Below are 21,141 nucleotides of genomic sequence, written 5' to 3'. Positions count from 1 at the left end.
ACCCACTATTTCTGGGGTAAGCAGTATAAAATGTTTTGTACTTTCTTGGGATCTTTCCAGGTATTTGTGAACTGGATTGGCCACTATTGAAACAGGATGCTGGGCCTGATGGACCTTTGGTCTTTCCCAGTATGGCAATACTTATGTACTTATGAAGAGCCCTAGCCGCTTTAGCCTTTCCTCATAGGGAAGTCGTCCCATCACCTTATCATTTTCGGCGCCCTTCTTTGTACCTTTTCTAATTCCACTATATCTTTTTTGAAATGTGGTGACCAGAATTGCACACAGTATTCGGGTGTGGTTGCACCATGGAACGATACAAAGGCATTAACATCCTCGTTTTTTTCCATTCCTTTCCTAGAAATACCTAACATTATAATTGCATTCTTAGTCGCGCCACACACTGAGCAGAGGGTTTCAATGTATCATCAACAATGACGCCTAGATCCCTTTCCTGGTCGGTGACTCCTAATGTGGAACCTTGCATCACATAACTATAGTTCAGGTTCCTCTTTCCCACATGCACCACTTGCACTTGATCCCATTAAATGTCATCTGCCATTTGGATGCCCAGTCTCGTACATAAGTTCACTAATGTATATAAATAACACCCAGAGTCAGCTTCTGCAGCGCTTTCACACGGAGGTGAGAGGCGCTCTCATGTCAGTGCAGGGGGCCTGGCATGGAGGGGGGAGGGAGCGGCGACGAGGAGGGTAGCTGGACATGGGGGGAGAGAGGAGGGTTGCTGGACATGGGGAGAGGGCAGGGGAGAGAGGATGGTGGGGGACGGGGGGAGGGCAGGGGAGGTTTGCTGGACATGGATGGATGGAGGTGAGAATTATTACATTTTGCAAAACACAAATCTCGCTCATTTTAACGGGCTTAACGGCTAGTACTTTAGAAAGGAAAACATTTCTTTATTGAACGGCCCTCTGTATTCTCATAAGAATCCACAAATAAAATGTTTAGCACAAGCATTCTGACCACATTTTTAAACATTTTCCCTGAGGGCGTAATAATTTTTAAAACAGAGAAACAATTTAAAGGATACTCTTCTTTTGGTTTCACCTTGTCTTTCAGAGCAAGCTTGGAATGCTTATCTAGGTCTTTTTCATACTCCTTAAAATCATCTTTGGTATACTTTCCACCTAATTCAAGGACAAAGAATAATCTGCATTAGCCTGAGTCAAGATTATGCATTTGAAATGTGTAACGTTATGCATTTGAAATGCAGGAAGCCACTAGAGCACCACATATGGATATTACATTGGTTTATGTGCTCCAAAACAGTTGAGAGTTTGGTGATAATTGAGCATCTCAAAGTTACTGAACAATGAAAAATAATGGTAATAGCCAGAGAAATGCTTAGGGGCACAGAGGGAAGTACAACCAGGACAGCTCATTAATGATACCTCATCTGGACTGCTGTATGCAGTGCTGGAGGCTATTTCAAAGGGATGTGGACAGAGTAGAAGCAATTCAGAGAAGAGCTACTATAATAGTTCAGAGTCTGCAGTATAAGCTATTTGGAATGAGACTCAGAAACCAGAGACGGATGATAGAGGCCTTCAGAGAGCTGCACAGGGACAGAAATTTCACCCGTCTCCATCCATCCCTGCTGGAATCTAACCCATCCCTCCGAGTAATCTCATCCATCCTCTATGCTAAAATAACTCAACAGTAGCCTGTGTTGATAACTTCCCCTCTGAGTGCTTATGGGGATTTCATTGCTATCAACCATATTCATTAATTTTTTTTAGTGCTATAATTGCCATGGCACAAGTAAAGGATAGGTAGGCTGGTCTGGCATTACATTTCCAAGAGAACCCTGGAGAACCTGCACAGGACCTGCGTCCATTCTGGTTTGGGTAGAAGTTCAGGGGACGGAGGCCTTCCAGTTCACCCCGCTGACTTTCCCTATATATTATTCAGGGATGTTCCTTTCCAGAAGTATCTGGTGGACAAGCGGGATTCTTTTTGTGCCTCTAATGCTGTTCATAAGGATGACCCTTTTCTCTTCTGGCAGACTGTGAAAGTGGTTTTGCAAGGAGATATAACCTTTGCTGTTAGAAGGCGCCGAGAATTGAACATTTTATATTGGTTGTGAACAGGGATTTAGCTTGGGAGTGGCGGAAATATATTGATTATCCTACTCCAATTAATTAATAAGGAGAGTTTTTTGGTGTTTCAGGTAGCGCTTAATGCTAGGCTGCATGAACTGGCAAAGAGGGCTCAAACATTATAAATATAAATTGCATGTGAATGGGAATAAGGCGAGCACCTTGCTATCTAAATTGATACATCCATGGTTGGGCCTCGAGCTATTTATGATGATGGTCTGTGTACTAAACCTGGGACCATGGTCAAGTGTTTTTGTCGGTTTTTTTTCAATGCCTGTACTCTACCTCTTCAGAGCAGGTGAGATGTCCCCCATTTAACTTGGAGGGCTTGGGTTTCCCCCCAATTGCAAAAGGCTGATCTGGACTCTCTTAATGCACCTATTACGGAAGGGGAAATTAGAGGGGTGATTCATTCCCTAGCCTTAAATAAGTCAGTTGGTCTGGATGGCTACTCTGGTGAATTTTACCATTTATTTGAATCTCAGGTAGCCCCGGTTTTGGAGTCCTTTTTTGTTCCGGGGATAGCTCAGGGTGCTTTCCCGAAGGAGTAAATGGGAATAGCTCAGTGTGCTTTCCCAAAGATTAATTGGGCATTGCTCACTGATTCCCAAGCCAGGTAAAGATCTTTATTATGTGGCATCTGATAGTCCTGTTTCAGTGCTAAATGTAGATTGTAAGATTTTTGCGAAAGCTGTAGCTTTGTGGCTCAGCACGTTCTTGCTGCGCTTAATCCATTATGATTAGGTTGGCTTTGTGAGTGCTCGTCATTCAGTTTTCAATGTATGGAAGATTTTGAATGCTTGGGAATATTGCAACTTGCATGAGCATTGGCATTGAGTTGCGATGCCGAGAAAGCTTTTGATTTGGTCTCTTGCAGGCTATTTTCGAAACAGAAGGACGCCCATCTTTCGACACAAATTGGAAGATGGGCATCCTTCTCCCAGGTTCACCCAAATCGGCATAATTGAAAGCTGATTTTGGCCGTTCCCAACTGCTTTCCGTCACGGGGACGACCAAAGTTCAAGGGGCGTGTCAGAGGCATAGCAAAGGCGCGACTTGGCGTGCCTAACACATGGGCATCCTCAACCATAATGGAAAAAAAAGGGCGTCCCTGACGAGCACTTGGATGACTTTACTTGGTCCTTTTTTTTTGTTATGGCCAAGTCACGAAAAGGTGTCCAAACTGACCAGATGACCACCAGAGGGAATTGGGGATGACCTCCCCTTACCCCCCCTCGGTGGTCACTAACCCCCTCCCACCCTAAAAAAAATAGTTTAAAAATATTTGTGCCAGCCTCAAATGTCATACTCAGGTCCATCGCAGCAGTATGCAGGTCCCTGGAGCAGTTTTAGAGGGTGCAGTGCACTTCAGCCAGGCAGACCCAGGCCCATCCCCCCACATGTTACACTTGTGGTGGTAAATGTGAGCCCTCCAAAACCACCAGAAACCCACTGTACCCACATGTAGGTGCCCCCCTTCACCTGTAAGGGCTATGGTAGTGGTGTACAGTTGTGGGTAGTGGGTTTTTTTTTTTGGGGGGGGGGGCTCAGCAAACAAGGTAAGGGAGCTATGTACCTGGGCGCTTTTTCTGAAGTGCACTGCAGTACCCCCTAAGGTGCCCAGTTGGTGTCCTGGTATGTCAGGGGGACCAGTGCACTACGAATTCTGGCTCCTCCCTCGACCAAAGAGCTTGTATTTGGTCATTTCTGAGATGGGTGTCCTTAGTTTCCATTATCGCCGAAAATCAGAAACGACCAAGTCTAAGGACGACCATCTCTAGAGACAACCTAAATGTCAAGATTTGGGCGTCCTCAACCATATTATCGAAACGAAAGATGGACGCCATCTTGTTTTGATAATACAGGTTTCCCCGCCCCTTTGCCGGGATGTCCTGCGAGGACGTCATCAGGAAAACTTGGGGCCCCTTTTGATTATGACCCTCTTGGTCTTTTAGGGTGTTAGATTCTTTTGGGTTTCAGGATTCCTTTTTGCAAGCGCTGTATGCTAATCCTACTGTGCAGGTTTTAGTTAATGGTATGTTGTCTTCTCCTTTTGCTATTCACCGGGGCACATGACAGGGATGCCTGCTCTCCCCACTTCTATTTTTCGGATGGCTATTCTGCCAAAATTGCTGTATGTTTTTCAAACTATTCCACTGGCTCTGTGCAGACGGGACAAGTTGCAGCTGCAGCGGTTGGTGCAACATTTTCTTTGAAGGGGAAATAGATTGCGCTTACTTACAAACAATTGACTTCTGCATCTCGACAAGGTGGTTTGGGGCTTCCAGATTTGGATTTATATAATACAGCATGCCATCTTAGACATGTCAAGGATTGGTTGAAACAAACTAACTATTACACACATCTTTATGAACAGGGACTCCTAGCACCCTTATCTCCTAGCTATGTTCTCCATGCCATACCATGCCGTTTACCTGCTTATATCAAACATAGTTGTCTTATAGCTTCCTTGAGGATGGTGTGGGTTTGGTTATGTAAGAAAAAGAAATTAACTTCAGAATTACTGTGTAGTTGCCTCTTCGAGGTCACTGTGATTTTCCAGCTGGTATGTTTAATAAATCTTTTGTAACTTGGGAAGATAGAGGGGTTTCTTTGCTTAAACACTGAATTGCTGATAATGGAAATATTCTCTTTTAATCACTTATGTGCTCAGTACCATCTCTCTCCAGCTGACTGTTTTTCATATTTGCAAGTGTGACATTATATTGCTTCATTGTCTGTGAATATATTGACAGAGGATGAGACTGAGAAAGTTGAATAGACTTTCTTTGGGAAGTGCTATCACAAAGAGTCTCTCTTTTTTTTTATAAGGTCCTTCATGCAGACCTCCTTTCTTTGAACTTTCAGAAAAGGGCGGTTGCTTGGTCTGGTGACCTGGGGATTGAGTTCCCTTCTGCGTTGTTTCAACAATTGATTTGTAAGCCTATAGTCAAGCTCACCTCTGCGGTTCATGAGGAGCAACATTACAAGTTTTTATTTCATACTTTTTTCTCCTCAGTGGGCTTTTCGAGTGGGATTAACCCATGACTAGTCAATGCCTCAAATGTTCACAGCCAGAGACCACTCTAGGTCATACGTTTTGGGCCTGTACTTTGATACAACAGTTTTGGCAAGCGGTTCAACTACAAGTCCGACACATTTTTGGATTCTGCTTGCCTTTGCATTCACACATTTTCTTGTTTGATGATTACACAAACAGTTCATTTTGTCCTAATAAGAAAAAAAACATCCTATTTTAATTTCTTTTAGCTAAACTTGCAATTTTGTTACAGTGCTTAAATCCTGACCCTCCTAATGTGACCCAATGACTCGATATGGTATATGAACTTACGATTTTAGAATGACATCTGTCGGCTGGGATCATTGTATTTGGCTGGGATTTCAATGTATTTGGGAGTCTTTTGGTTAGCCATGACACATCGGGTTCACAGCTGGCTTTTGAATTGTTGATTATTTTGTTGTATTGCTCATCTTCTCGTTTGTTCCTCAGATCTGCATAAGAATCCACCTGGTCTGATAGATTTTTCTATTGATTCTGTTGGGTGGAGCATGAGTGGGTAGGAGATGGGAGGGCTGTGGGAGGGGAGGCTTGAGGGTTGTACCTTCTACAACTCTGGAACATTTTTTATGCTGGTTATTGTCTTTGGTTGTTCCAATAAAAAATTATTTACAACCCCCCCCCCCCCCCCCAAAGAAACAGTAAATATAGATAGCCCTTAGCTGAGAGGAAATAACAGGGAAAGTCAGACTATGATTACTCTGCAATGGAGTACTGCAACAAGATAACAGACGATCATGCGGTAAAGTACATCAAGCTGTGGCAAATAATTAAACAATAAATAAATGGGAACTGCTGGAAAAAAATGCAGGGCAAACATTTTTGGTTTTCTGGTCTTTTTTTCCCGTGATTTTTGGATTACTTTTTTTTTTCAGTTTGTTTAAAACATGCATTTCATCAAAATTTTAAAAACAAACAAAAAAAAAACCAACAAGTGCATTAAGACTCAGAGCCAGCCCAAGGTTACAGATATCCTAAGTGTACCTTCAACCATGTGCCTCCTCAGGGCAGCTCCCCTACCACCTCCCCCGTTCCTCTTGGATCAGATTTCTCCTTCATTAAGCCACCTAAGGTGGCCAGCATGCCCTTGCCCTCTCTACTTCCTCCATCCCATGGCCAGCATCTTCCTTTCTCTCTACTCTCCCTCCCCAAGATGGCCAGCATCTCCTCTTCTTCCCTCTAACCACCCCCCCCCCCCAAGGCTGCTGGTTTCACCCCTTTCCATCTAACCCTCCATTGGTCAGAATCTCATCTCTCCCCTCCCCAGCCTCTCCTTCCCTCCCCTCTTCCAGGCTGCCGCAAAACCCCCTACTGTCTTCTGCGTCAGCCCTGAGCTTAAAAAATATAGAGCACTGCATGGACTAAGCACTGCAATGTCCTAACTCCACTCTCAGAAAATCTGCCTCGGGGAAGGGACAAGGCAGTGTTTCAGCACGTGCCTATGCTTACAGGGCCCATGCAGCATTCTTTTTTCTGGGCTGGCACAAGTATGAGGTGGGGTGGTGGGGAAGGTGCAGCAGCAGGCCCAACAAGAGGAAGACTTGTTCCCTTAATTCTGCCACGAAGGCAGTAGCCTAATCCACTTTGTGGCACAGCCAGTTCGTCAAGACTTAACACATGCTAATCAACTTAACAGATGGTAATTTGTAGGTTAATGTGTAGGAAATTGATTTAGTGTACATTAAAATTTTAAGATACACTACAGAACTGAATGCACATTAACAAATGCACATCCCTACCTGCTGGTGGTCTTCACTTGCTATCATAGTATATTTTCTATTATATTAACATTTGTATAGCGCTACCAGAAACACACAGCGCTGAACACCTGACAGACAGTCCCTGCTCAATAGAGCTTACAATCTAAAATAATACAGACAGACAAGACAATTAAGGGCGAGGGAAGTACTGGGTGAGAAGGAACAAGGGGAGGTAATTGAGTAGTAGCTAGGAGCCAAAAGTAGTGGTGAAAAGGTGGGTTTTCAGCATAGATGTGAAAACAGGTAGAGATGGAGCTGGACGTACAGGCTCAGGAAGTCTATTCCAGGCATAAGGTGCAGCGAGGGAAAAGGGACGAAGCCTGGAGTTAGCGGTGGAGGAGAAGGGGGAAGACAAGAGAGTTTTGTCCAGTGAGCGGAGTTCACAGGGAGGAATGTAGGGAGAGATGAGAGTGGAGAGGTAATGGGGAGCTGCAGAATGGATGCATTTAAAGGTCAGTAAGAGAAGTTTGAATTGTATGCGGAAGTGGACAGGGAGCCAGTGAAGTGACTTGAGGAGTGGGCTAATGTGGGTATAACGATTTTGGCGGAAAATAAGTCATGCTGCAGAATTTTGGACAGACTATCAAAAAATTCCTGGCAAACCCAAAATAAACATTCCTTCAAATAATCTTTCTTGGGAAGAGCACATTACATAAGTAATGCCATACTGGGAAAAGACCAAGGGTCCATCGAGCCCAGCATCTTGTCCACGACAGCGGCCAATCCAGGCCAAGGGCACCTGGCAAGCTTCCCAAACGTACAAACATTCTATACATGTATTCCTGGGATTTTGGATTTTTCCAAGTCCGTTTAGTAGCGGTTTATGGACTTGTCCTTTAGGAAACCGTCCAACCCCTTTAAAACTCTGCTAAGCTAACGCCTTCACCACATTTTCCGGCAATGAATTCCAGAGTTTAATTACACGTTGGGTGAAGAAAACTTCTCTCAGATTTGTTTTAAATTTACTACATTGTAGTTTAATCGCATGCCCCTAGTCCTAGTATTTTTGGAAAGCGTGAACAGACGCTTCACATCCACCTGTTCCACTCCACTCATTATTTTATATACCTCTATCATGTCTCCCCTCAGCCGTCTCTTCTCCAAGCTGAATAGCCCTAGCCTCCTTAGTCTTTCTTCATAGGGAAGTCGTCCCATCCCCGCTATCATTTTAGTCGCCCTTCGCTGCACCTTTTCCAATTCTACTATATCTTTCTTGAGATGCGGCAACTAGAATTGAACACAATACTCAAGGTGCGGTTGCACCATGGAGCGATACAACGGCATTATAACATCCTCACACCTGTTTTCCATACCTTTCCTAATAATACCCAACATTCTATTCGCTTTCCTAGCTGCAGCAGCAGACTGAGCAGAAGGTTTCAGTGTTTATCGACGACGACACCCAGATCCCTTTCTTGGTCCGTAACTCCTAACGTGGAACCTTGCATGACGTAGCTATAATTCGGGTTCTTTTTTCCCCACATGCATCACCTTGCACTTGCTCACATTAAACGTCATCTGCCATTTAGCCGCCCAGTCTTGTAAGGTCCTCTTGTAATTTTTCACAATCCTGTCGCAAGTTAAAGACTTTGAATAACTTTGTGTCATCAGCAAATTTAATTACCTCGCTAGTTACTCCCATCTCTAAATCATTTATAAATTATTAAAAAGCAGCGGTCCTAGCACAGACCCCTGAGGAACCCCACTAACTACCCTTCTCCATTGTGAATACTGCCCATTTAACCCCACTCTTGTTTCCTATCCTTCAACCAGTTTTTAATCCACAATAGGACATTTCCTCCTATCCCATGACCCTCCAATTTCCTCTGTAGCCTTTCATGAGGTACCTTGTCAAACGCCTTTTGAAAATCCAGATACAATATCAACCGGCTCCCCTTTGTCCACATGTTTGTTACTCCTTCAAAGAACTGAAGTAAATTGGTCAGGCAAGATTTCCCCACACAAAAGCCGTGCTGACTTGGTCTCAGTAATCCATGTCCTGGGATGTGCTCTGTAATTTTGTTTTTAATAATAGCCTCTACCATTTTCCCCGGCACCGACGTCAGACTCGCCGGTCTATAATTTCCCAGATCCCCTGGAGCCTTTTTTAAAAATGGGCGTTACATTAGCCACCCTCCAATCTTCCGGTACCACGCTCGATTTTAAGGATAAGTTGCATATCACTAGCAGCAGCTAGCACAATAAGCATTTTCTGTTGTAAGAGTTGATAATAAAATTGAAGATGGTACCTTACTGCAAATCATATTCAATCTGTGTAAGCAGGTTTTCAGTATATGTCAGTGTTCTTCAATGCAGAGTCCGTGGGACATAATATTAGAATAGCCATACTGGGTGAGACCAATGATCCATCTAGCCCAGTATCCTGTTTCCAACAGTGGCCAATCCAGGTCACAAATACCTGGCAGAAACCCAAACAGTAGCAACATTCCATGCTACCAGGCCCAGGGCAAGCAGTGGCTTCCTCATATATCAATAGCAGACTATGGACTTTTCCTCAAGGAACATGTCCAAACCTTTTTTTTTAAACCCAGATAGCTAACCACATCCTCTGGCAACGAGTTCCAGAGCTCAACTCCACCCCACCATCATTTTTTTCTTAGCCCTGGAAGAGACTGGGCCATGCATTGAAAAAGCAAAAACGAGAAACTGAGATCTGCAGAACTCCAGTGGAAGCAGAATCACAGCAGATCACAAGAACGAAGAAACATATGGCGTGTCAAACAAAGTCTTATTGTTAAATATACTGAGGAAATAAGAGCCTGAAGTGGCCATGTTTTGCCCAAATAGGTTGCATCAGGGTCAAACTGTTGATTAAACATAATTACAAGAGATCAACGAATAAAGAATAATAAAAAGTATGTAATAAAAATTAAAATCTAACATTCATGCAGACTGACATTACATGAATATTGAAAAATCATAAGCTAATCATAGGTATCTAGCTATGTTAGTGTCAGAATCATAAACCCCAAACAATAAAATGATAAAATAATTAAGAATTGCATCAAAAAATGAATGTGAGTGTGATATAAGAATCATGTAAATAAGAATTACCATATTGAAAGAAAGCACAAGCAAGAGATATCCAGATGTAGTAATTCAAATTGTGACAGAATTAAAACAGGACAACAATAAGTTAAAAGTGATGTACATGTGCATAAAGAATTCCATTGGCCCGTACTCAGAAGGTGACAGTTCAATAGCCTTTCCTTCTGGAAGCAACACAAATATGGTAAGACTGAAAACAGGTAAAAGGAATTTTGAACTATTGTATAGCCAATAAAACAATCCTCTTAGTGAAAATTATTCAAAATGAAGAGCGACTTACTCATAGTCATGGGTTTCCTCTGAAGCACTCTGCAATAGAATATTAGCTTGCTGGACATGCAAGCTAATATGCACCTTCTGGGGTCAAAGGTAGCAATGAACTTTAAAAGATAAACTGCATCCTTAATTGAAAAAAGATCACTACAGGGGATTGATGACAGTGCTGTGGATGTTGCCAGCATATTTTTCCTCTACTAGGGGGAAGTGTGTTGACCCTCCCCCCCCTTTTAATTACTGCCCCTGAAGCAGCATGCAATAGATGAAACATGGTCAGGTTGGGCTAATTTTAATTATTATTGTTTATTGCATTTGTATCCCACATTATCCCACCTATTTCAAGGCTCAATGTGGCTTACATAGTTTTGATAACATTGTCATTGCAAGGTGACACATACATTTATTATTGTGCAGAGGTTAGATGAGGATAGAAAGAAGAAGGAGAGGGGTGCTTAAGGTAGCTATAGTCGATGAGTTGTCTTAATTGATTGGATTGTCCGGTGAATTATTGTGGCTATTAGTGCTCATTGTATGCCTTGCTGAAGAGATATGTCTTAAGAGATTTGCGAAAAATAGTTTCACCGATAATTCTCAAGTCTGTAGGCAGTGCGTTCCACATTTGCGTGCCTAAATACGAGAATGTGGTCGCATGCATCTGTTTGTACTTTAGTCCTTTACAACTGGGGAAGTGCAGGTCGAGAAATTTGCGGGATGATCTTGTGGCATTTCTTGGAGGTAAGTCTACGAGGTTTAGCATGTAGATTGGGGTGTCTGAGTGAATGATTTTGTGCACATCTTGAACGTAATGCATTCCCTAAGTGGGAGCCAGTGAAGCTTCTCTCTCAGGGGTTTTGCATTTTCATATTTAGTTTTTCCAAATATGAGACTGGCGGCAGTATTCTGGGCAGTTTGTAGTTTTTTGATGGTCTGTTCTTTGCAGCCCGCGTATAGTGCGTTACAGTAGTCCAGATGACTTATTACCATTGACTGTACCAGGGTACGGAAGATGTATCTCGGGAAGAAAGGTTTTACTCTTAAGTTTCCACATGGAGTAGAACATCTTTTTCGTCGTGTTTTTCACGTGGTCATCGAGAGTGAGGTTCTACATCTTCTGTGATCCATTTTCTTCTGTTGCTATCATTACTAATTAGCTTATGTTTTTTTCAATATACATGTATGTCAGTCTGCATGAATGTTTAAATTTTTATTACATTTTTTTAATTATTTTTTAATTTTAAGTAATAGTTGATCTCTTACAGCGTTTATATTTAAATCAATAGCTCCCTGAAACAACTTAATTTGGGCGAAACACAGCCACTTTGGACTCTATTATTTAATTCCCTCACTATATTGCAATAAAAAAAACTCTATTTGATACTCCATGTTTTTTTTTTCATTCTTGTGACCTGCTATGATTCTACTTCCCATGCTTTGAAAAATACTGCATTAGGAGAAGCAGTGGAGTTTTAAGCGGTTCTTGTTCCTTCCTTTCCCCCACCCTCCCTCAGGTCCAGCATCTCGCCCTCCTTACCCTCAACCCTCCCCATTCCCACTCCACAGTCCTCCAAATTTGTTTTCATTGTCAGCAATGATTAAATCATGCTGTCTCCAGCTGGCCCAGGGGGTCTTTCCTCTGTTGCAACTTGGGCAGGACATGATAGAGGGAAGGCCCCTGGGGCTAGCCAGAGGTAGCCTGTTTAATCACTGCCAACAAAAACAGCAAGTTGGAGGACCTTGGGTTGGGGTGAAGGATTAGGTGGAAGAGAGCGATGCCAGACCCCTAAGGAGTAGGGAGGGAATGGGGTGAGAAACTAGATCAGACTGGGGTAGGAAAGGGGAAGGGGGGACCCATGGAGAGAGGGAGTGAGAGAAAAGAGAGAGAAAAAATGCTGGCCCTGGGGTGGGGGAGCAGTAGGAAAGGAAGAAAAAGGGAAGAAACTGGACATGGAGAAGGACAAAGACATAGCAGAGATGCTGGATAGGGGGATGAGAACTACAGGAACAGGGCTTGAAAAGAAGTCAGGGATAGGGAGACGGCGGGGAAATGCTGCACATGAATAGAGGGGAAGAGATGAAAGAGGGGAAATGAGGCACACTGTGAAAGGAGAGATGAAGGAAATGCTGCACACAGACGGAGAGGAAAGGAAGAGCTGGAAAACTAGATAGATTTGAGGAGGTAGAAAAATGGAAGGAAGCTGAATGTGAAAGATCAGAGTCAAAGATGGATACAGGGCAGGAAGTAAAGAAGAAAAATAGCAATGGATGTAGGGTAGGAAGTAAAGAAGAAAAATAGCAAATGGAAAGGAGGCCCTAGAAACAGAGTTAAGCACACGGAAGGAAGCAGAACCCGAGACTGGGACCTAGAAAAATAAATCACCGGCTTAGTGACTTAAATATGTCAGTTTTGAGAATTTATTTCTAACTTTACATTTTGCACTATACAGGAGGAAATGCTTTTTTTCTTGTGTTGCACTGCATGCAGGGTCTGTCATCTTAGGATTTCAATTTAATTTTTGTCTACATTAGTACTTTAGTTTGTGGTCATTTATCCTGTATTTGACGAAGGGCCATGTGTTCTGAATGTGCGACTGAGGCCAGGTGTTCTGCTGGAGATGGGTGACTGCATGCATTGGTCAGTATTGTGGCCCCACATAGAATGCTGGCTCTCTTCAGCCCTTTCAGACCCTAGTGGCCCTGACTTAAAAATTAGTGAAGACCACTGGTTTATGTTCTCTATTTTAATATTATAAATGTGTACATACAGAGACAAGCAGCAAAAAATGCCAAATCATTCTCACCCTCCTCAGCAATAAGGGAGGACATGAAAACCATGCTTTTGAATAAATTTTCTAATGCTTTTTAACTGATCACATTAAAAATGAGTTCACCCTTATCAGATTCAGGTCATTTTCATCAGGTTAGGCGACAGGCCCATACTTACCTTTCCTCCGTTAGTATCCAGTTGGTTAAATTTTATATAAGTTAATACCCTCAGGCAGATGGGCAGAGGAAGAGACACAGTGAATCACTACTAAAGTGCTTCCAACCCTGCTTGAAAAGTACTAAAAAGCTACTGAAGTCAGACTCTTTAGCAGCCAAAATGCTTTGCTAGTGTATAAATATTTGTTCAGCTGTATTTTCATGAGGCAGTATATTGGCTTCTAGCAGCTACTTGAAGTTAAGCATGACTTTAGACAATCCCAGGGCATTTTATACTTTACTTTGGCAGTTTTGTTTCAAATCTTAGAATCCCAACGGACCAATATACAGCCATCACAATTGATGGCTTAACTTTAATGCTGGCACCTAACTTTATCCATATATTCAGCACCACTATCTATACAGGTAAGGAACTGAAATATGGACAGTGTGGTGACCACATCAACACTACCTATGTAGTTTAGGCCTAGTATGCAATAAGATATGTCACAAGTATGTCTTTTTTTCTAAGATATTTTTTCTTTTATATTTGGCTCATTAGGGAACTGTTCTAATTGCCTGGGAGACACACTATTGCAAACTATTAATCATTTATTTTTATACAATATATATTTTTCAATCATTTAGTTTGAGTGCCCTCATCTCAAATATAATCGGTTTTAGCACAAAGATCACCAATCATTTAGTCGGGGAAGGTTTTAAAAGACCTTTTGTTCATAAGGTACAGTTTAAAAATGTCTATAAATGATTAATTCAATGGATTACTATAACTTTAATGTAATTTGTTGCTTTTGTTTTATATATCTTTGCTGGATTTTAAGGACAACTCACATTAATCTGCAAGATTCCACTTACGGATGTTCCCAACCTAAGTCCTCTGTATTCTGCTACTTACAGGATGGCCCCCACAGCTACAACCAGGAAGGCTGACACCCTCAAGAGGAGTTGGGTCCTGGAGCCACTATATCTAGCTTTCTAGACAGAGAGACCAAAAACCAGATTGTGTAACCATCTCCTCTTCCACTTGACTCAAAACGAGGGATGCCCCAGCATCCCAAACCTTGCCACAAGCAGCTTGAGGTTCCTGCTGCACTACGGCACAAAATAGTGGTAGAAAGGCAAAAGCAGGGTCTGAGAGTTCACCACCATAGGACATCCTTATTATCTCTCTTTTTCTTTCTTTTTTGCATGAAGTCTTTATTGATCTTTGAAACATGGCAATAAAATGCAACGTACAACAATTAAGGTAGCACTGTGTCCTAATGTATATAAATAATCAACTAAACATCTAGTACTTTGGTATTCAACAGTTTCAACACCCTTATGGTAACATCTTATAACTTCAGACTTTTTGATTTTTACTAATACAGATATAACCCTCCTTAAACCCTAAATGGGAGGAGAAAGGGCCTTGTACAGTATTTAGTGCAAAACAGTAAAAAAATATATATATATTTTTCTGCAATACAACAAAGGTTATGACCAATAGCTCAAACTGCATAAAATAATTCCTCCTCAGTTGGGGGCACCTCAAGTCTCTCAGGCACTGTCTATTATAGGTGTGGATGGGAGAAAACTTCCCAGCCTGTCTAAAATGGCTGCCGATCCTGCAAGCAGGAACAAATGCAGCTGCAAGAATCTGAAGGCGACAAAACAGTGTGACAAGGCGGTGACCGTAGCCAGAAGGTTGCTAGGCTATATAGAGAGAGGTGTGTCCAGCAGAAGAAAGGAGGTGTTGATGCCCCTGTAGAAGTCGTTGGTGAGGCCCCACCTGGAGTATTGTGTTCAATTTTAGAGGCCGTATCTTGCGAAGGATGTAAAAAGAATTGAAGCGGTGCAAAGAAAAGCTACGAGAATGGTATGGGATTTGCGTTACAAGAGTATGAGGAGAGACTTGGTGACCTGAACATGTATACCCTGGAGGAAAGGAGAAACAGGGGTGATATGATACAGACGTTCAAATATTTGAAAGGTATTAATTTGCAAACGAACCTTTTCCGGAGATGGGAAGGCAGTAGAACTAGAGGACATGAAATGAGGTTGAAGCAGGGGCGTAGCCAGATGACTAATTTTGGGTGGGCCAGAGCCCAAGGTGGGCGGGCATGGAATTCACCAGTCCCCCCGGTCCCCCTCCAGTTTGCTCCTCTCTCCACCCCTCCCTGCCCAAAAACCCCAAATATTAAATACTTGAGCTTGCGGGAATCCCCAAACCCTGTCAGCTGATGATTTCCTCCTCAAGCAGCCAGCACTCTTCCAAATGGCAGCCGGCAGCACTTGCCTCAAACTGATGCTGCTGGCAGGCCGTGCATGCTCAGTGCTTTTGCATGTGCGAAAACTGAGTATGTGCAGAAGGGCCAGTATATGTCAGCTGAAGGCAAGTGCTGCTGGCTGACATTTGGAAGAGCGCTGGCTGCCCAAGGAGAGAAAAATTTCAGCTTGCAAGGTTTGGGGATCCCCACCAGCCACAGCATGTGTCACAATTTTGGGTAGGCCTGAGTCCAAAGTGGGTGGGCCCTGGCCCACCTGTAGCTACGCCACTGGGTTGAAGGGGGGCAGACTCAAGAAAAATGTCAGGAAGCATTTTTTCACGGAGAGTGGTGGATACTTGGAATGCCCTCCCACGAGAGGTGGTGGAGATGAAAATGGTAACGGAATTCAAAAATGCGTGGGATAAACATAAAGGAATCCTGTTCTGAAGGAATGGATCCTCAGAAGCTTAGCAGAGATTGGGTGGCAGCATCGGTGGTTGGGAGGCGGGGCTAGTGCTGGGTAGACATGTATGGTCTGTGCCTTGAAAATGACAGATACAAATCAAGGTCAGGTATACATATAAAGTAGCACATATGAGTTTATCTTGTTGGGCAGACTGGATGGACCATACAGGTCTTTCTCTGCCGTCATCTACTATGTTACTATGCAAAGACTCTGCACCAGGTCAAAAGATCATGATACTCTTTGCCAAAGGCCTGATCATGGGAACCCCAACACAGTCATGCCCCTACAGTGGCAATCCTGAGGGCCTTTCAAAACGAGGAGTTCCATCCCTTTATCATTTTGGTCGCTCTTCTTTTAACCTTTCCTAATTCCGCTATATCTTTTTTGAGATACGTCGAGCAGAACTGTACGCAATACTCAAGATGCAGTTGCACCATGGAGCGATACAAAGGCATTATATAATTTTCTGTCTTATTCACCATCGTCTTCCTAATAATTCCTAGCAGACGTTATGGCTCTTCAGCTTGGAAAAGAGACGGAGAGTAGAGATATGTTTGAGATCTGCAAAATCCTGAGTGGTGTAGAATGAAAGTGAATCAATTTTTCACTCGTTCTTAAAGTACAAAGACTAGGGAACACTCAAGGAACTTGCATGGAAATATTTTTAAAACAAATAGAAGGAAATATTTTTTCTCTAAATGAATAGTTAAGCTGTAGAACTGTTTACCTGAGGATGTAGTAACAGCAGTTAGCGTATCTGGGTTTAAGAAAGGTTTGGACAAGTTTCTGGAGGAAAAGTCCATAGTCCCCTACTGGGACAGACATGAGGAATCTACTGCTTGCCCTGGGATTGGTAGCATGGAATGTTGCCATGATTTGAGTTTCTGCCAGGAACTGTTGGAAACAGGACACTGGGCTAGATGAACTACTGGTCAGACCCAGTATGGCTAGTCTTATATTCTCTGGAGAAACTAGGTCTTACCTGCTTATTTTCTTTCCTTTAGTCACAACAGACCAGTCCAGGAACTTGTGGGCTGTCCTGTCCATCAACCAGCAGGTAGAGATAGAAAGTACAGAACTATTAGAGCTGCACAGGTTCCTAATAATTCAGTACTTGGATATCAAAGCAGTGAAGCACAGCAAAACAATAAATTGAACTTCCTCTTCTATTACGATAGCCATCGGCAATAAAAAGGAACAGCTGCTTCATAAAAGCATTTAGAAAACTGAGTGAAGATGATCTGCAAATAATAGTTTTGAAAATGGTGGTAAGCTGTACTGGTCTGGTGTGACTAAAGGAAAGAATATTAGCAAGACCTAATTTCTTTTCTTAGGGTCAGCATCAGACCAGTTCAGGGAATTGTGGGATGTAACAAAGCAGTCCTCAAGCTGGGAGGGGAGCAAGTGATGCCACTCAAACAACTGAAGCGCCAAAACCTGATTCCTCCCTAGCTGTAAGATCCAAGTGATAATGTTTAGCAAAGGTATGAAGGCAGGACCAAGTTGCTTTCTTACAAATTTCCAAAGCAGAGACTGCATTACACTCTGCCCAAACAAGGCTACTACCTCGTTAAAATGAGCTTTAATACCACAGGCAGTTGCTTATTCCCCAAAAGATAAGCAGACAATCATATTTCCACCAACAAGTAGTAGTAGCTTTAGAAGCAGCCTGACCTTTCTTATTTTACTGAGGGCCGCCGAGAGGGGGGGGGGGGGGGGGGGAGGACAAAATTCCCCAGGCCTGGGCCTCCAAGGGGGACCCGGCGTCACAGTCCCACCCGCCTGCGGCTCTGTCGACCGTCCACCACCGGGCCAGGCCCCTCCATTCCAAATCACAGTGCCTCACCACCTCGCTCCGTGTGAATGCGCAGCAATGGCAGTCTGCAGATCGCCTCCCTTTGGGCTTTCCCTCCTATGTCCCGCCCTCGTCTGACGTAACTTCCACAAGGGCGGACATAGGGAGGGAAGGCCCGAAGGGAGGCGATCTGCCCAATGCTGCTGCTGCTCTTTCACACGGAGCAAGGTGAAGCGCTGTGATTTGAATTCAGGGGGCCCGGCCTGGTAGTGGACGGAGGGGGCCAGGCCCCGGCCGGCAGCCCAGGTCTCCTCGGCTGCCCTGTTTCTTACCAAAGAAACCGGATTGAATTTAGGGTGCAATATAAGAATCTTATTACTAGTTTTTAGGTTTTAACAGATGTGTACTGGCACTTTCAGCTGAAACTGAAGCACGGCTGAACCGAGATTTAGAGCAGGTTTGGCACCAAAGCTGAAACTGAAATTCAGTCAGCCTTTGAAATAGACTATAGAAGACAAATATGGAGTGGAATTCAAGAAAATGTGAGATAGGGAAAGAGGATCCTCACTCGCAATGGAACATAAGAAAAGCCATGCTAGGTGCCCAGCAAACCCAACTTCCTAACAGTGGCCAATCTGGGTCACAAGTACACAGATCAATCGGCACTTAACTAAGGTCTGTAAATATGCACATGAGAAGGAACTGAGTATGTTAAGTACTAAATTTCATAAATTCCCCTATTCTGGATTTATGGGAAAAGAAAAGCTTGACAAATTAGGCCATTGATTGATTCTGATCTGCCATTATATTCATGATAGTGATAACAACAGGGTTGGGAGGTGAAAATTTTCAAATTCAATCCTATCTTGTTGGGCAGACTGGATGGACCGTTCAGGTCTTTATATCTGCCGTCATTTACTACGTTTACTAAGAACAGAAGGGGAAGAAGTGTGGAAAGGAGAAAACAAAGGTCAGTGAAAGGAAGCAATGTAGTGTACAGCAATGGGGCTAAAATCCAGGAAAGCCAGGATTTAATAACACTTCTGTCAATGATGCATTTTGCTCAAGGGTCACAAGAAGTGTCATTTTTCACTGCCTCAGATACACTTGTACACTGAAAGCTCCTTAAGGCATGGACTTATTACATCTGAATACCTATCACTACAGTGCAGCTGTACATTTAGCAGCAGTATAAAAATAAACTACTAGGTTGCTACAATGGACCAACAACTAACTGGGTCAGTCTTAACAGGTTGGTGTGGCTGGGAACTGTCCACAGGGATCTACGAGTAGAAGAGTAGCCTAGAGGTTACAGCACCAAGCTGACAACCAAGGAAACCCAATTCAAATCCTGCTGCTGCTCCTTGTGATTTTGAACAAGTCACTTAGCCTTCCACTGTCTCAGAACAAAACTTAGATTATAATCCCTTTGATTTGGTAGCTGGTTCAGATTATTACAAAACCTGGTTTAAGACACATGTGGTTTGGTGGGAAAGCACAAAGTGTTAGATCAAATATGGGATCTTGCTCATCCAACCAGGATGGTTAAGAATCACAGTACAACAAAAATCGACATCAGTAAGAATTGATATTCAACAAGGAGCCAAATTTCCATGGATGGCAGCTTGCAGATATCTTTGCAGAAGAGTCACTTGGAGAAGAGAAGGCTGAGGAGAGATATGATAGAGGTCTAAATCAGACCATATGACAGATTTATAAAATATTCCTTTTTAACTGGCAATTTAAAGTTATTGAAGTAGCACCCACCTGAACAGTAATACTTTTATAACATATCATTAGCATTGCAGGCACACACAGCTCTCATATGGCGAACCTGAAAATTGCATATATAAGATTCCAAGCATGGTCTTGCAAGTTAAATTGTTCATTTCTTTTTAATGTGCAAAAGCAGCTGGTAAATCAAAAAGTAGCTGGTATGACAAGCAATGCTCTCATTGCCAAAGTCTCTCCCCAATTTTCCCACTATACCATAAGAACATGAGTAGCCACACGGGGTCAGACCAATTGGTTCATCATGCCCAGCATCCTGTTTCCAACAGTGGCCAAGCCAGGTCAAAAGCACCTGGCAGAACCCAAACCATGGCAACATTCCATGCTACCAATCCCAGGGCAACCAGTGGCTTCCTCACATCTGTCTCAATAGCAGATTACGTATATTAGGAAAGGAATGGAAACAAAAATGAGGACGTTATTATGCCCTTGTATCGGTCCATGGTGTGACCGCACTCTCGAATATTGTATTCAATTCTGGGTCACCACATCTCAAAAAAGATATAGTGGAATTAGAAAAATGTACAGAGAAGAGCGACAAAATGATAAAGGGGATGGGACGACTTCCCTACAAGGAAAGGCTGAAGCGTCGAGGCTCTTCAGCTTGGAGAAAGGACGGCTGAGGGAGATATGATAGAGGTCTATAAAATAATAAGTGGAGTGGAACGGGTAGACGTGAATCGTTTGTTTACTCTTTCCAAAAATACTAGGACTAGGAGGCACGCAATGAAGCTACAAAGTAGTAAATTTAAACAAATCGGGAGAACATTTTTCTTCACTCAATGTGTAATTAAACTCTGGAATTCGCTGCCACAGAACATGGTAAAGGTAGTTAGCTTAGAGGGGTTTAAAAAAGGTCTGGACGACTTCCTAAAGGAAAAGTCCATAGACCATTATTAAAATGACTTGGGGAAAATCAACTGCTTATTTCTGGGATAAGCAGCATAAAATGTAATGAACTTTTTTGTGATCTTGCCAGGTATTTGTGACCTGGATTGGGCCACTGATGGAAACAGGATGCTGGACTTGATGGACTTTTGGTCTGTCCCAGTGTGGCAATTCTTATGTACTTATGACATTTCCTCCAGGAACTTGTCCAACCTTTTTAAACCCAGATACACTAACTACTATTACTACATCCTCCGGTAAAGAGCTCCAGAGCTTAACTATTCATTGAGTAAAAAATATTTCCTCCTATTTGTTTTAAAAGTATTCCATGTAACTTCCTTGAGTGTCCCCTAGTCTTTGTACTTTTGGAACAAGTAAAAAATTGATTTACTTCTACTCGTTCTACACCACTCAGGATTTTGTAGACCACAATAATAGCCGTCTTTTTTTCCAAGCTTGAAGAGCCCTAACCTCCTTAGCCTTTTCTCATTCTCCTGCCATTTTCTCCTTCCCACCCTGGAACCCTACCACTACCTCTATTATCTTTCTCAATGGCCTCCTCTTCTTCTTCTTTTTTTTTTTTAAATTATACCTTACAATAATCAGAGTCTCCATTAAACTCATAGTGAAAAGGAAAAATTGAAATACATATATTAGGAAAAAGATTAATTAAACCACAAAGAAACAAATAACCTTCAACCACAAAAG

At 42.8% G+C, this 21,141-nt stretch overlaps 1 protein-coding gene across 1 annotated transcript in view; it reads right to left on the bottom strand.

Moving 5' to 3' along the window:
* Positions 1–1,051: 1,051 nt before the first annotated feature.
* Positions 1,052–21,141, bottom strand: part of LOC115459330 (peptidyl-prolyl cis-trans isomerase-like 4) — a gene marked incomplete at both ends in the record, with an annotated part of 88,736 nt that continues 68,646 nt past the window's right edge. The window contains one exon of the mRNA XM_030189170.1: positions 1,052–1,148. Coding sequence (XP_030045030.1) covers positions 1,052–1,148 — 97 coding nt within the window. The remainder of the gene's footprint in view (positions 1,149–21,141) is intronic.

The sequence above is a fragment of the Microcaecilia unicolor genome, unplaced genomic scaffold (assembly GCF_901765095.1).
Source record: "Microcaecilia unicolor unplaced genomic scaffold, aMicUni1.1, whole genome shotgun sequence".
Classification (NCBI taxonomy): domain Eukaryota; kingdom Metazoa; phylum Chordata; class Amphibia; order Gymnophiona; family Siphonopidae; genus Microcaecilia; species Microcaecilia unicolor.
The sequence above is the reverse complement of the archived record's forward strand: the minus strand, read 5'-3'. Positions and strand labels throughout refer to the sequence as shown.